Raw genomic sequence first — 15,428 nt, forward strand, 5'->3', positions numbered from 1 at the left:
TGGATTTTTCCATCCTCCTGCTATCTATCTATGAGGAGCTTCAGCCAAGCTAACCAAAGCCCCAGTGTTTCAGGGATTAATTCCCAGAAAAAGCTGAGAAAGGAACTACCAGCTAGGAGCTGATTAAATATATCTGAACTCAGCCCTGTGATGAGTTGGCTGAGGAAAACAGCAGCCTTTGCTGAAGTAAAGCTAAGATGAGGAGCTCCAGCCAAAAAGTACAGCCATGCTTGATCATTTAAATGATGTTTTTTGCTACTTTAGCCTTTGTCTAGCTGGAAGCCGTGAAAGGCAGCTACAGGCTGTTGTTAATAGGTAACAATTTAGCTCTAACTTCAAATCCTTCTAGTGAAATCCTGCAGGAGGCTGGTGATTTTGTAATCTAACTTGAGCCTCTGGGAACTTTTCTCTGCTCTCATTCCACCCATATACCATGAATGCATCTTCATTAGTCTGTGTGTGTATAGATGTTGTATCTAACATCCATAAGTGCTGGCAGGAATGGAAAATATTTAAGAAGAGGGAATTTACTTCTCTCTTTGCTTATACTTTGTTTTTGAACCATCAAACATATCTTTCAATAAAAATAACTAATGTGTTTATTTTAACCAGAGCTGGGTAAGTAATTTGCATTAAAGAAATTACTCTATTCATCTTTTTTAGATCAGGCACAAGTTGTGATCTTCTCATTTGTACTTACTGTTCAAAAAGATTTACTGATTATTTTAATGAATGAATTTTTTGACGATTCATCCACAGTTTGCTATGAGTATTAATTTAAACAATTGATTCTAGTAGATTTCAATGTCCAAATACCTTTGATGACTTTGAAAATCTCAAGCTAATTAGTCAAAATCTGAGCTTTTTGTTTTCAACAGGCAAGTTGCCATCTTGCAAGACAACAGCAACTTCAGGGTTGTTTTTCTGTGTTGTCTTGCTATATAAATTGGAGCTGTGTTCTTCTGTACTATTCTGTATTATTCAGTGGTGCCACCAAAGTTAGTGGGAAATATCTTAGAATTTGTAATGGGACTACACTTTTATCCACCATTTCAGGAAACACACAAGTAATCCAATTCCCTCACTAGTGTGCTGGAGGAAGGCAAGCAATGGGGCACCAACACAGTTGGAGTTTTAGTGTTAAAACATCAAGAGTAAATACTCAGGCAAAGTATTTGGCAACATCACCCAGCTCTAATTTGCACATTTTAAAGGTTGATCTTTCATGTCGCCTCAAGTTCTTTGTTCGCCTGAGTCTCTGGGTAAAGTGCAGGGAAAGTCAGAGGATATCTTATGTCATCACTATTTGTGTTAATGGCTTAGGAAACCCACAATCCAATCAGTTAAAATAAACAACCCAGTGTAATAGGAGCATAAATCAATGAAGACTTCATTACTGAAACCTTAATGCGTAATCCATCCACCTACAGAGGAAAGGGATACTGAGAGGCAGCAAGACAAAACCAGAGGACAGTCTGATTTAGGCAACCCTGATATTTAAAAAGGTGCTGAGAGCCGTAGCTCTTCCCGGAGTCAGTAAATTTGGTGAAGACTCATCACTCCTGACAGCCTGCCTCTGACTATTAAGTCCCTATGCTAAAAAATGCCAAGAAACCCTTGGGAAGAGAGCTTTGATTGCTCTTTGTTTGCTCTGGGAGACTCGAGACAGCTCTAGATTAGGGACTAATGAACAAAGACATGAATTAGCAAGATTAACATATGACTAAAACTCTATGTGTTACCTAGAAGTAATGGTATTGAGACCCTGCTGCAGACTTTCCTCTCTGTGTGGTCCCTCGAGCCAGCAACATGAATTGCACCCCTCCAGTAAGGTGAGGGTGGCAATACTTGGTGAACCAAGAGTTACTGGATTTCTTTAAAGCCACGTATTCTGTTTGTCTTGGCTTGGAAAGAAGCAGTAATCCTATTATATCAAGCCTTTTGATTTCAACATGGTTCATAAAAGGGATGAACTTTTATGTTCAGTGCAGAGATCTCTGCTTGTTGAGTTAATGTAGTGATGAATAGAAACAGCAGGCTCTCGCTCTGGGCATGGGCCAGCTCTGAGATGGGGATGAGATGTGCTTTTACTGTGGATTTTAGCTAACAACAGAAGTAAGGTGAGTCTTTGGAAAGGCAGCAGTGCTCACAGACCCTCCTCCCCTGAGTCTCCTGTTTCAGAAGTGATTCTCCGACTGTTTGCTCCGATCTCTTGTCCTTGCCTGACTCCTCTTTCTTCCATCCCCTTCCCCTGACCACATCTTGTTCTTTTATCTCACTCCCCTGCTGATACTCATGTCCCTGTTGCTCACTCATGCCAGCATGAAATGTGTATTGAGCACTCAGCGCTGGTGATTGACCAAAACCAGCATGATGGTAATTCTGTTTTTCAGAGATATGGAGTTTGTTTTTTGTTAATAATTATGATTTTTAAAAATTTATCTAAGAATATATAATTTTAAGGATGTTGAAGTTAGGAAACTCAGCGGTAATATAGATTATTACATGCAGAAGACAGCACATATAATTTGCCAGTAAAGAACGAGTTTTGGTTGAAGGGAACTGCTGAGCATCCTATGGGAGTTCTGCAACAGAAGTGGAAACCTGGTTCTCCAAGCTGGCAGTCACCTGCTCTGACTGTGAAGACTGGCCATTTTCTCGCTTCATTCCCATGTCTCACTAAATGCATATGCTCCCTAACTATAAGAAAGGAGGAGGAGGTATGATACGCAGCTCCCTAACTAGCTACATAATTATCAGCACTGTGTCAGCTTATGTTGTGACTTCAGCAGGGATCCACTGGAAAAGAAAACTCCATTTGCAGTAATAGTCATTACTATAGATCTGAATTAGATTTCCCCAATATTCTTTCTAGAATTTCTTTTTACTAGGTGTTACTTCTGAGTTCCTTGTCTTAAATATTCAGCTGCATAATGTTAAATATGTCAGAGAATGGTCGAATCAATTCAGCTGGTAAAATGATCCCATATATCTAGAATACATACTAGCAGGTTAAGTAGCTGAAGCACTTCAACATTCAGAAATATAGGAGCCATTTATTTGTAAAATATTATCCTATTGTAGTAATTTAATGAGAGATAAAGTGATTCCATTATAGTTCATGTGATCCTGAAGTTCTTCAGGACCAAGCCTACAGAAATGCAAGTTTTCTATTATATTTGAAATTTGTACTGTGTTGTATTGTATCCGTACAGAATCTAAGACATCTAGAATTTAACCCAAATCCCTCATACAGCAATACAGAATTGTGATTAATTCTTCAGTTGCAGCAGTGAAATCTGGTTGTCAAAGGATTAAAGAAGGGGTCTTGTGTCTCATGGGTGGTAGATATCATGTGTTTCCTTCTCTGCAAATACAGTATATCTTTTTCCTCTAGTGCAAAATTTAAAGCGAATCTAAAGCAGAATGTGTGATGTCAAGGTGTGATGGTTACTTGGTCTTGATTAAAAATAAGTTTAGGGCACCTTTCTGGTCCCCAAATTCCAGGCTTCCTTGTGGCTATAGCTGCAAAGCTGCAAAGACGGGAGAATTTTCTTGTAAATGAGATTAATATAGTTTAAAGATATTGTTCTTCAACTCCCAGTAAGAAGGGATGCTGTCATGGAAGAACACCCCACATCTGTCATTTCTGTGTGATACAGAATTTCCTCAACTTTGAGGTAGCAGACCAAACCAAGAAAGAGAGATGTAATTTAGAATTTAGATGTAAACCCTGCAGAAATGTTACTGTCTATTAAATCTAAGAACTATCTAAGAATATATAATTTTAAGGATGTTGTGTAGTATGATCAGTATGTCTGTCAGAGGTTTTTAAAATGTGTTATCAATATGGTTCCACATTTCACTGGCCAGATGGCACAAAAAGTACTCAGTATCAAACAAGGATCTCTGTGCCTCTAGATTGCATGATGCACTGCAACCCTGTGTAGCCTGAAATTTGCTGTTCTGAACTGATCCCTAAATTTGGTGTGTTTCCATTTCAGAGCTCCTGTGACAAGGATGTCATCCTGAGTGTTCTTAGTGTCCTCACTGACCTGCTTTCTCTGGGTAAGGAAGCAAACGTCTGAGGCAATGCCTGTGGGCTAGGGATCTTCAAATAGGTCAGGGAATTCATACCTGCATAAACTTGGCCAGATGTTTGCAAGGTGAAGAGAACAGGAATTGTGTCCATAGATCAGCAGTCTTTACTCCTGTGTTTGGAAAACTGAGCTTTTTTAGTAGGTTAAAGGAAAAAAAAAAGATTCAGAGAGAGTCTCAATTTTATTTTTTTGCTTAAAAGATGCCCATGAGTTTCAAAGTATTTCATAAACTCTGGCAGTCAGCCACTGGGAATGTTCACCAGTGCCATTGGAGAGAGGGCTGTGGGACAGGGAGAGGAGCCTGGCTTCCCAGGGCACAAGGACTCTGATGGAGAGAGCTCAGCATCTCCGCAGCAGGCACCTCCACCTCAGGGCTACAGGAAAAGCACGTCGCTGCCTGTGCCTGAGCCACATGAAAAAATAAATGAATTGGCAGAAGAACTGGGAAAAAAAATAAAAAAAAGAGTTTCTTTTCCTTCCTGCTCCACCTCAGAAGTGTCATTTGCTAAACAATTCTCAACCCCGTGAGCTGGGCTGCGGGGGCTGCAGTGGTGAGTGCTGGAGCCTCCTGCCTTCCCTGCTCCTCTGAGCCCACCGCAGACATCGCGGTGCCCCTCTTCCAAAGCCCTGCAGTGCTGTTCCCACTAGCGGGATGGGCTCCCTGCCTGGGAGGTAGGAAGTGCTGTCACCCACCAGGAGCTGAGCCTGTGGCTTCCTCCATCCATGCAGCCTGAAGTCGCAGCTGAAGTTGCTCATGGATCAATGTTTGTTGACACAGTAGGGCTCGCAGGATTAGCGTGTGGTTTCTTTGGATACCTGGATTTGTTTGAAATCTGTCTCCAAACCTTCCCTAGGATTCCTTTTCATTTGGCAAAAGCCCGTTGCAGCTTTAGTCCTTTGCTTGTTTAATTTCCAGTATCTAAGAAAAGATCACTGAGCCTTCTGCTCCTTTGAAACCTGTTGGTGTCTCTGCTTATTCCTCTCTGTTGCATTTCAATGCACAATGAAAAACTGCAGGACGTGGGTTTGTAAAGATAATGACTGCCAGAGCAAGAGGCAGTAGCGTGCACAGTTTCACCATGCAGCCATTAGCCATGCCTCTAGTCCAGGGGCACCTGAGATTCACGATCAGTTCAGCAGATGCCCTTGGGTTTATAGCTGCAAAACATCGTTGGAAGGTCATGGGAGCTTTGTGTGCTCCATACGGGGTGAGGGTTTGCAACAGCAGCGGCTCAAGGAAAGGATGCCCTGAGCAGAGTCTCTCCTCTTTTCCCCAGGGACCGGCCGGAGGATTCAGTACGTGATCAGCAAAGGGGGCAGCGAGGCGCTGCTGCAGGCTCTCGCTGCCGCTGCCCGGACCGAGCCGCCCGACCTCAGCACCCTCCTGCCCCTGCTTCGCCTGCTGGCCAGGGTCGGCCAGCGAGGTACTGCTGAGCCGTGGGGGGCTCTTTGGGTGGGGGGCTCAAAACTAATGGATGGCCCCAGCAGTAATCAGCGCTGGGAAGTGCCTGATAGACAGCTGTGAGTTTATTTGTCGGGGGTGTGCTGCTTGTCTGTGGTTTGGCCAGGTAGAGATCCTGGGACAGGACAGGGAGGGCGTATCTGTGCGTAGAGCTGTTTCTAAACACAGCTTTCACCCCTGTTCTGCTTTGGGTTGTCCTTGTGGCTAAAAGTCCTCCCAGAAGAAAATTTACTTGATGTTTCCTGATTGACAGACCTCTAAACTAGACTTGAAGGGTGAGGGGATATTATCACACCAGCCCATGACAAGCTGTGGGCCAACATGCCAAGGTTAGAGGGATGGGATGCTAGCAAGGGCCCTCAGCCTGTTGCTCCAAGACGTGCTGGGTACACTGAAGCACACCTGAAGTCTTACAGAGGTGACCCATGGGCTCCTGAGGTAACGGGGCCAACAGGGAAACACTGATGAAATACCTCAAAGGAAAAAAGGTGACAGGGCTGCCAGCCCAGCTGAAGTGCCTCTACACCAATGCATGCAGCATGGGCAACAAACAGGAGGAGTTGAAAGCCACCGTGCTGCGGTGCATGTCAAGATTGGCAGTGATCACGTACTGGTAGATTGCACAGTCCTGAGGGGTATGGGAAAGGCAAAGCCAGGACCCTGGATTTTAGGAAAACAAACTTCCAGCTGTTGCAGGAATTAGTCAATAGGGGCCCCTGGGAAACTGCCCTCAGGGATAAGGGAGAACAGAGCTGGCAGTTCTTTAAGGACACTTTCCATAGAGTACAAGAGCTCTCAATCCACATATGTAAGACTCGGGAAAGGGAGGCAAGAGACTGGCATGGCTGAGTCAAGACCTGCTGGTCAAACTAAAGAGCGAGAAGGAAATGCACAGGCAGTGGAAGCAGTGTCAGGTATGCTGGGAAGAGTACAGGGACATTGTCCAGTTACGTAGGGATGGGCTCAGGAAGGCCAAGGTGCAGCTGAGCCAAACTTGGCAAGGGATGCTAAGAATAGTAAGAAGGGCTTCTATACTTAGGTCAGCTAGAAAAGGAAGGTCAAAGAAGGTGTATTCCTCCTGATGAACACAACCGGCAAACTAGTAACAACGGACAAGGGGAAGGCTGAGGTACTCAACAACACTTTTGCCTCAGCCTTCACTGGCCACCTCCATTCCCACACCTCTTGAGTGGATGGACATCAAGGCAGAGAGTGGGGGAGGAAAGTCCCTCCACTGTAAGAGAAGATGAGGTTCAAGACTACCTGAGGAACACAAACATACGTAAGCCTATGGGACCTGATGAGATACATCCCAGAATCCTGAAGGAATTGGCTGATATAGTTGCCAAGCCACTCTCCATGATATTTGAAAAGTCATGGCAGTCAGGTGAAGTCCCTGGTGACTGGAAAAAGGGTAGAAAGGAGGACCCTGGGGACTACCAGCCTCTCAGGCTCACCCCTGTGCCTGGCAATATCATGGAACAGAGCCTCCTAGAAGCTAGGTTAAGGCAAAGGGAGCACAGGAAGGTGATCTGACTCAGCCAGCATGGCTTCACCAAGGGCAAGTCTTGCCTGACCAACCTAGTGGCCTTCTATGATCAGTGGACAAGGGAAGAGATAAGGATGTCATCTATGGACTTCTGTAACACCATTGACACTGTCCCCCACAACGTTCTCCTCTCTAAATTGGAGACATATGGACTTGATGGATGACCTATTCAGTGGAAAAGGAATTGGCTGGATGGTTGCACCCAGAGGGTAGCGGTCAATGGTTCGATGTCTGGATGGAGATCAGTGACAAGTGGTGTCCCTCAGGGGTCTGTATTGGGACCAGTACTGTCAAATATCTTTGTCAATGTCATAGACAGTGGGATCGAATGCACCCTCAGAAAATTTGCAGATGACACCAAGCTGGGCGTTGCAGCTGACATGCCTGAGGGACTCGATGCTTTTGGTTTTTTTTCCTGTTTTCAGTGAGAATAATGTTGATCTAACTCATTGATACATTTGAATGCATTTGTTATATGAGATCTTGATTTATAAGATTGGGTGCAAATATGTTTATCAGCACTGCTGCAGAGATCTGGTCTTTGTAATAGTTATTTGCTTTTCACAGATAGGAAGTTTGGGCTGAAAGTGCAGAAGGCAGAAGCAACTGATATAATACTGAGCCTCATAAGGAGAAACCTGGGTCACCACCTGCACCTCATCCACTGCCTCTGGGTCCTGCGGGTTTGTGCTTCTAACGGTGAGTTCCTGCATTTTCCTCTTTTCCTCTCTGTGACAACTGTCAGAGTTCTTGTTTACTCATTTCAGTGCAAAGAAACATCATTCCTGATTAAGGTTACTGCCTGAATGCACTGTTAATATACAGAATCAGGCACAAAAGCCAGAACGACCATAGAAAGAGGTGGTCCCCACGGGGGCTATACAGCCTTTACAGTGTATTTCATCTATGGACTATGAAAATAAAAGCACTGTAGAGAAAAATATTAACGGCAGTGTTCTCCTATTCTAGAATACAGGGAGTCAATTCCTTTGCTTTGAGACTTGGGTACGTTAAGTCTCTGTGCAGTTCCCATTACCATAACAGCCTAATGGCTCACTGTTGTTGATTGTATTGATCCTCAGAGCAGCTCCCAAGGAAGGAAAATACAGCTGGAGAAACAGGGAGAGAGAAATTAGCTACCCGTTCAAGGTCCCTCAGGAATTACATATTAGATCCTGGTCTTCCACCTAGTATCCCCCCTATCGCCCACCCCATGCACTGTCCCAGCCTTTCTTGCTTGGCAATGCCCTCATATTAAATGATTCAAGCGATGGGATTTCCAGTATTGTCTCCCAGGATCAGTACAGATTCATACAGGCTTGCCCGGCTATAGAGCACTGCATTTGTCAGCACAAATTTCTCTTTGCTGACTCTGACTCTTTCCTCTTCTTCCCCACATCCCTCACCCAGCAGATAATTCTTGACGGCCATCCTGTCTGCAGTCTGCTATATGCATCCTAAGATTTAGCACTCCTGGCGCCCAGCCCTGCAGGTCCCTTCTATCAGTACGGGAGCTAGCTTCATGCAATGGACTTTCTCAGGCAAGCAGCCAAGCCTCAACATTCAAGCCCTCTCCCTGTGATAAGCAGTATTTGAAAGGCTGAGTGTAACGGAAAATGCAGCCAAGGCCAGAAGCTGAAACGTGCCTTTATTTGGGTTTCACAGCTGTGTAGTGACCCTGCGCTGCCTCCCACCCAAAATAATCTGCACACTTCCCTGCTCCCTGCTTCAGTGCACCTGCATCTCAGCTCAGCTGCAGTTGTTGCAGAGGTTTTACGATGCACACTGCAGCCTGGCCTCCTTGCTGTTAATCTCAGACGCCAGAACACCACCTCTGCTCCTTTGCTGGAGCGTCTCTGTCCCTCTCCAGGTATATCCAGCATTCTCCAGATGTGCTTCCCCCTCCAGAGGTAACGCTGACTTTGGGGGCTCTGTGGCCCAGCTGGGAAGCAATGGGAGAGGTCAGGGGTAGATCTGTGTGGATGTGGTACCAAACCAGGAGATTACATACTCCCAACCTTATTTTTATGGGGTGGAATTAAAGAGGATCCAGAAGCATATAAAAATCTGAGAGCGCTTAGTTATGAAAGCAGAAAAGATGACTCCTTGTCACACGCATCGGTTCTTTGCTCTGGGTTACTCCCTTCACAATCTCTGCAACCAGTTGTGTTAAAGGTAATAGCTTTAATGGCCTAGCTGAAATTAAACTGCATTCAGAAATACTCCTGACCCCCAAAACTACAGAATCATAGAACGGTTTGAGTCAGAAGGAATCTTAAAGACCACCTAGTTCCAAGCCGCCTGCCATGGACAGGGACACCTCCCACCAGCCCAGGTTGCTGAAAGCCCCTTCCATACTGCTGAATAATAGCACGGAAAGAAAAACTCTGCCCTCCATGCCCCTGTGAAATAAGCTGTCCTCATGGAGCTGCCCGTGGGAAATGTGGGATGAATTTGAGCCCTGTCATTTTGCTGGGATTTACTATTTAACAGTTTATTACATATTTAACTGTGATTTGTCCTCTGGTAAGTAAAATTTTTACAGGAGAAGGGGCTTTGGGAACTCAGGGAAGAACTGCAAGACTGCTTTTGCATCTGATCTTGTCTCAGGTTGTGTCCACAGTTTTGTGCTTCAGCTTCTGTGCTTGTAAAGTGACCTCTGGAGCCCAGCTGGGAGCCCAGAGAATCTGCTCATTGCCACAGGGGCAGCTACCGCCTTCTCCACATCACCTCTAAACACAATATTGCAGACCGCCTGCTTCAGATCTGACTGCTTTTCTCTTTTATTGGCTCAGTTACCACAGGAACTACGCTTGGCATCAATGGAGCCATGGAGTTGCTTTTCAAAGTCATCACCCCCTACAGCAAGAGACACGTCAGGACAGTCAGGTAGGCGGTAGCCCCAAGGGAACTCATCTTTCCAGGACAGCAAGAAATAAAATTTTGGTTCCACTTGAAGAGGCAAAGAAATCAGAAACGGATGCCCGATTTCCATTCACGTTAAATCTGCAGGGTTTTTTAAGAGGCAGAAATAGTTCCCTGAAGGACACGTTAATACTGTGATTCATCATACGATTCATGCTGGTGGCCATTGATTTGTAGCATACCCTATACAGTGATGGCAGTTTGATTGCAAGGTATCACCCAATAAGGACTGGATTTTGAGAAGCGTGTACTGGCAGCAGACAAACTGCTCTGCCTACCCCTTAGCAAGAGCCTGCTGCCACCACTGGTCTGGGGACAGGTACAGTGGCATCATGGCAGTGGTGCCTCATCTTTCTTTTGCAGACAGTTGTGACCAGGTCATCATGATATTTTTGAAGTGTGACAGTTCTTGGCAGGATTAATCTAGGTCTGTTTTAAAGCCCATCCCAAATATTTCAAATAGTTTTTTTCTGAAGACAGCAAGTCCCTTTTATATCTACACCTTAACGCTGAACATTAGTCCCCGAATTGTCCATTCTGACCACTTCCTCAGATGTCTTTCAAGGCAAACTTTGTAACGTAGAAAACATCCACAGAAGGACATAACACATTTTTGGGGGCTTGCTCATTACAAACAGGAGGCAGAATTTACTGCTATGAGCTGTGCCCACACAATCCCATTTGCTTAAGCAACACAGAACCTGCCAGCTCTCCTGCTTAGACACGGAATGCCTTGTGGAGCACATAGTCCCCACTTGTTCATGCACATCTCAGCAAGGACGTGGCAACGTTCAGTCAGTTTGGGCTTCTGCGTGGACCTGACACGACTCATGGCAGCTGATTACTGAGGAAGTAGCTTTAGATTGAGCATGTAGGTGAGAATTGGATGGATGGACATGGCACAACAGTTTGACCGGTACTTGCTTAGCTATGGTTGAACTAGGGGTCAGTCACTCTGTATAAGGGCACTAGTACACAATGTCCATCCTGCTGTTACCATCAAGGGCTGGTACCAGTTCTCCCAGTACCGCCAGTTACACAATACATTGCATGGGAAGCAATTTGAATTAATTTCCACTAGCCGCAAGTGATGAACTTGCGTGTCAACACATGGTACTGTTATTTGCTAAATGCAGCATTCTTCCAGTTCTGCCTACATGTCTGGGGCTATAAAAAAAATTTTAGCGGTTTACTTTGCTAAATAAGATACTGAGTGGGCCCAGCAGATGCACAGCTTCCTGCAGCTGCCTTGTTAATGGAAGCCAGCTCAATTTTGCCTGCATTTTTGGCTCTCTAGTATAGTGTTAAGCACCTGGAACTGCTTCACAGCTTCAGTTCTCTCTTAGGCAGAGTACCTGTGGTTCTTCTGCATGGTCTGTCCAAAAGCATAGTATCAGGATGTTTCCTACAAGGGGGTTTGGACACTACCCAACCCAACCCAAATAATATTATTACTAGAATATTATTGCTAGGATATTATTCCTAGGATATCTGAGCACCTTGTAAGATAACCCTCAGACCTCATGTTATAACTTCAATCTTTAAGAGTCAGGGAGCCCAGACAACTCTTTATGTATGACAGGGATGCCCAGGATGAGTTAGACCCAGAGCTGGGTTAACTAGGAAAGCAAATTCCACTCGATTCCCTAGTTCCCTTCCTGTGGAAGTGTTGGCTGTGATTAAACTAGCTCTACTGCTGTGATAGCCTCATGGGCCAGGATCTGTGTGTAATGGGACTTGGGCCTGTATCTGTTCTCTGTTAAGCAATGGGGCTGGCTGTATAAAGGTTTTTTAGAAGAATTTTGTGCAAAGCTGCCTTTTGCACTCGCTGTTTCCTCTGAGGGAAGTAGAAAACTTGGTATCTGTCACGCATTTCCAGCCTGGCTTTTTGCTGAGATTCATTTGGAAATGCAGCTAGTGCTGCTGAGGGCTGTTGTAACATAGGCTCTAAAGTGGTCTAGAATACTCATTTCTTAGCAGAAAGGGAAAGAAATACCCTTCAAAGAAACACACTGCTTTTTATTTCAATGATTCCAGGTTGTTAACGTGCAATATCTGGGGTTTTCTTTCTTTTATCTGATTGTAGAAGAATTGTTTTGTACTTCTCAATGGACCTTTTTTTCCACTTGGGACATACACACCCCCCGCAGAAAGTGCAAACTCAAAATTTCCCCTCGATAAAACTCCAGTTTTATTTCTAATAGGCAGTTTTATTTACAGCTGAAAAGTTTGGATTTATTTTCCCTTTGGGGAAAAGTATGTTATACATTAATCATTGCCTACCTCAGCATCCTCATTGCTACTTCAGTTTCCCAATTTCCTTTTTTTCCTTAAGATATTTGTGTTCTTAAAGCATATTTTTGTATGCAAATGGAAGATAAAATCTTTCCTGGGACCCAGCTCACAGAAAAAGGTGATGTGGTCCCCACCTACACTTGGTTTAACGAGCAAGAGCCATAAATCAGCTGAAGCCTGGTAGACACTCAGCTGGCCTGCCTAGTGCTCAGAGCCGCTTGTTTCATTTAATAACTAGAAGCAGCTGAGAAGGTCAATGGCTCAGTGGAGACAGGCTGGTTTATATCAGAAGAAGCACACAAACCTGTTCTATTTCAAAAAAAGGCTTGCAACCTATTTAAAGGCACTAGTCTCTTATTATTTGGTAGGGTTTGTACTTGCTTGCAGTCTGTTTGGAAACACTCTTCTCACTGGGGAATAGTGGTTTCAAGAGGTGTCACTGGTAAGAATTTAAGTCCTGAGACTACTAGTCTGGGATGTAGGGTGGGTTACAAATCTTTTTTCCCAGTATTAGTGAATGCCTGGGATAGCTATGGTCTGAAATTCCTGGGCGTCTTTAGAATTCATCAGAAAATGGAGGTGGGTGCATGGGAAAATGTTGTGTTTTTCTCTGAGCTGTTTTAGTTAATAACTTGTAGGGTGACTGGGGGAGGAAGATTATGTACTTGAGATGGGGAGAAAGAAATTAAAAGGGGTCACGTGCTTTGTCTAGTTCAGCATGTGCTCCTGGTCATCTGACACTGGTGTGGCTCTTCCAAAGTTGCTGTGGCTCTGCTGAAATCTGCAGTGGGTTATTTTGCGTAGTTAGCTGGTGACAAAAACATCTGCTTTGTCTTGGTCATCTGGACAGAACTTGAAGAGAACACTTATCTGTAACCTGCCTACGGAGGAAAACTCCCATGTCCTCCCAGCAAGCCTCTGATCCTCCTTTTGTATTTGCTCTTGATACTTTCTCTCCATTTCGTAACTACGTGCCACCGTCGTTTGCCTTCCTGCTGGGTAGGAACAGCTGGCAGCTGTGGGGGCTGAGATTATCCCTGTTCTTTGATCAGCTGCCAGGAATACAGCATTGGAAAGGCACCACTTCTCTTGTGGATACACCCGCATTCTCCTGTTCTGGGCAGCAGCAGGACCAAGGTCACTTTAAGAATCTGCCCTGGAGAGTGCACTATGAGAGCTATTTATTTAGCCAGCTAAGATGTGGAAACAAGATACATAGTCCTATTTATTTTTTGCAGTGGCAAAGCTCTGGGTTATTTAGAAATAGTCTCCCATGCTCCAATTGACCTTCTCTGGGTGCATGCCAAGTAGCTCTGATTCCCCTGAGACTGTGACTCATGGACTTTATTGGTCTTAGTTGGGCATTTGAGGTCTTCAGGTTGCTGGTGCCATGACTGTATGGATCTCCCCAGGACAACCCATATCTGAAGTAAGAGACACACGAAAAAATTGTGAAACTCGCTGAGGTTTAGAGAACTCTTAAGCACTGTGAAATCCAAGAGATGGAGACTTCAGGCTGTCTTGCTCATCTCTCATAATGCTGTGCTGCAGAGAAAGTTTTCTGATACCTTTTATAGGGACGGTGTAAAATAAAGCAAGGTGATGTTCTGTTTATGCCAGTAGCTGGGATATCTGATGCGAGTGTGTGTGACACTGAAATCTTCACTCCATCAACACCTTCTCTAATGCAACATCCCTGATGTCCCACACAGTGCAATGGTCCCTGCTCCTTTCACCTTTTTTATTCCCCATATGTTCCATATCTTCTACCCTTCTCTTGCTTTCCAGTGTCATCCCTTTCAACACCCTCGCTCGTTTTCCCAACTTACTTGTTCTGTGAGATTTTTGGATGTGTTGTGAGCAGCTGGACGCAGAATGTTACAGTGGTAGATATTTTTTTTTTTCTTTGGCCAACCAGGAGCTGGGTCCCTTCTGTAGGACGCTGTCTCCACATGGCCAAGCATCAGGTATTCTCCCCAGGCTGCTGGCACGTCAGGCCAACGGCGCTGGAGGCTCTGTGTTGTCCGTGGCTACGTGTTGTGCTGGCCTCTTCTAGGACTACTCAAGCTGAATGCAGTTTATCAAAGTGAGTCAAAATAAACCCCCAGAATTTATGATTCCTTCCTATGTGGAAGATCTGTCTTTTAGAAAATAGCAAATGATGGTGTGACCTGTGTCTGGGTTGTTGGCAGTCTTATTTCTGCAGTTTTATTAAAAGCAATTTAGAAAGTCTTTTAAAATGTCTTTGTTTCTCAAAGCTTTTTGTGAGTACATCTATTCACCACACTGTGCAGAGCTGGCTAATGGTGAGTGTTTGCATAAACCTCATATGAGAGATTGCCGCAAGAATGAGTATTTGTCAGAATTAAACCTCTCCTTCTGTGAGCATTCACAAACCTTGGCTTTCTACACTGGGCTGTTCCAGTAAAGTTTGACTACTTAATTAAAAGTGGAAAGTGAATAAAAAAGGTCTGGGAATGGTGCCAAATGAATTCACTCAAAAATGTGATATGCAGAAATTATCTGCTTTTGCTCATGTCCAGCATTGCCCACTTCTGACATTTGATCACAATTCTTCTTATGTTTGGTGCTGATTGAATGGTCCCAGCTCCGCAGACTCTTGCCCATAATCTTTCTTTCCATTAAAGGAAGGAAATCCTCTTGTGTAACTCGATTCCATCCAGGGTGGATATCTGGACTCCTCACATGCTAAAGGAGAAAAGAAGCAAGTTTTCTTCCCCTGTATCAAATGTTTGCCTCTAGAAGCTTCAGGTGGCTTGGAAGCATTTATTTCTCTCTGCTGAGTGGAGGCTGAGTCTGGAGGGGTTAGCTTGGAAGCAGCGTGATGAGCATTTAAGGTGGGCTCAGGTAGATGGTTGCTGAGAGAGATGTGGAAAACGCAGTCCTCCCCAGCTAGCGTCAGGGCTCAAAACGCAGGAGGAAATAAGAGCACCAGGTCCCTTGTCTTTGGTGATGTGTGCTCAGGGGCGATCTGAGGTGGGGAGTGACTCGTGAACCTGAAATGTGCAAGAATAACGATGACACTGTTGCCATGGCTGGGCAGTGGTTCCTGTGTCACATGCTTCTGTCACAATGT

At 44.6% G+C, this 15,428-nt stretch overlaps 1 protein-coding gene across 1 annotated transcript in view; it reads left to right on the forward strand.

Moving 5' to 3' along the window:
- Positions 1 to 2,952: 2,952 nt before the first annotated feature.
- AGBL1 (AGBL carboxypeptidase 1) overlaps positions 2,953 to 15,428 on the forward strand; it is a 274,098-nt gene continuing 261,622 nt past the window's right edge. Inside the window, exons 1-5 of the mRNA XM_040600245.1 lie at positions 2,953 to 2,973; positions 4,005 to 4,068; positions 5,378 to 5,524; positions 7,679 to 7,810; positions 9,907 to 10,000. Coding sequence (XP_040456179.1) covers positions 2,953 to 2,973; positions 4,005 to 4,068; positions 5,378 to 5,524; positions 7,679 to 7,810; positions 9,907 to 10,000 — 458 coding nt within the window. The remainder of the gene's footprint in view (positions 2,974 to 4,004; positions 4,069 to 5,377; positions 5,525 to 7,678; positions 7,811 to 9,906; positions 10,001 to 15,428) is intronic.

The sequence above is a fragment of the Falco naumanni genome, chromosome 7 (assembly GCF_017639655.2).
Source record: "Falco naumanni isolate bFalNau1 chromosome 7, bFalNau1.pat, whole genome shotgun sequence".
NCBI classification, from domain to species: Eukaryota; Metazoa; Chordata; class Aves; order Falconiformes; family Falconidae; genus Falco; species Falco naumanni.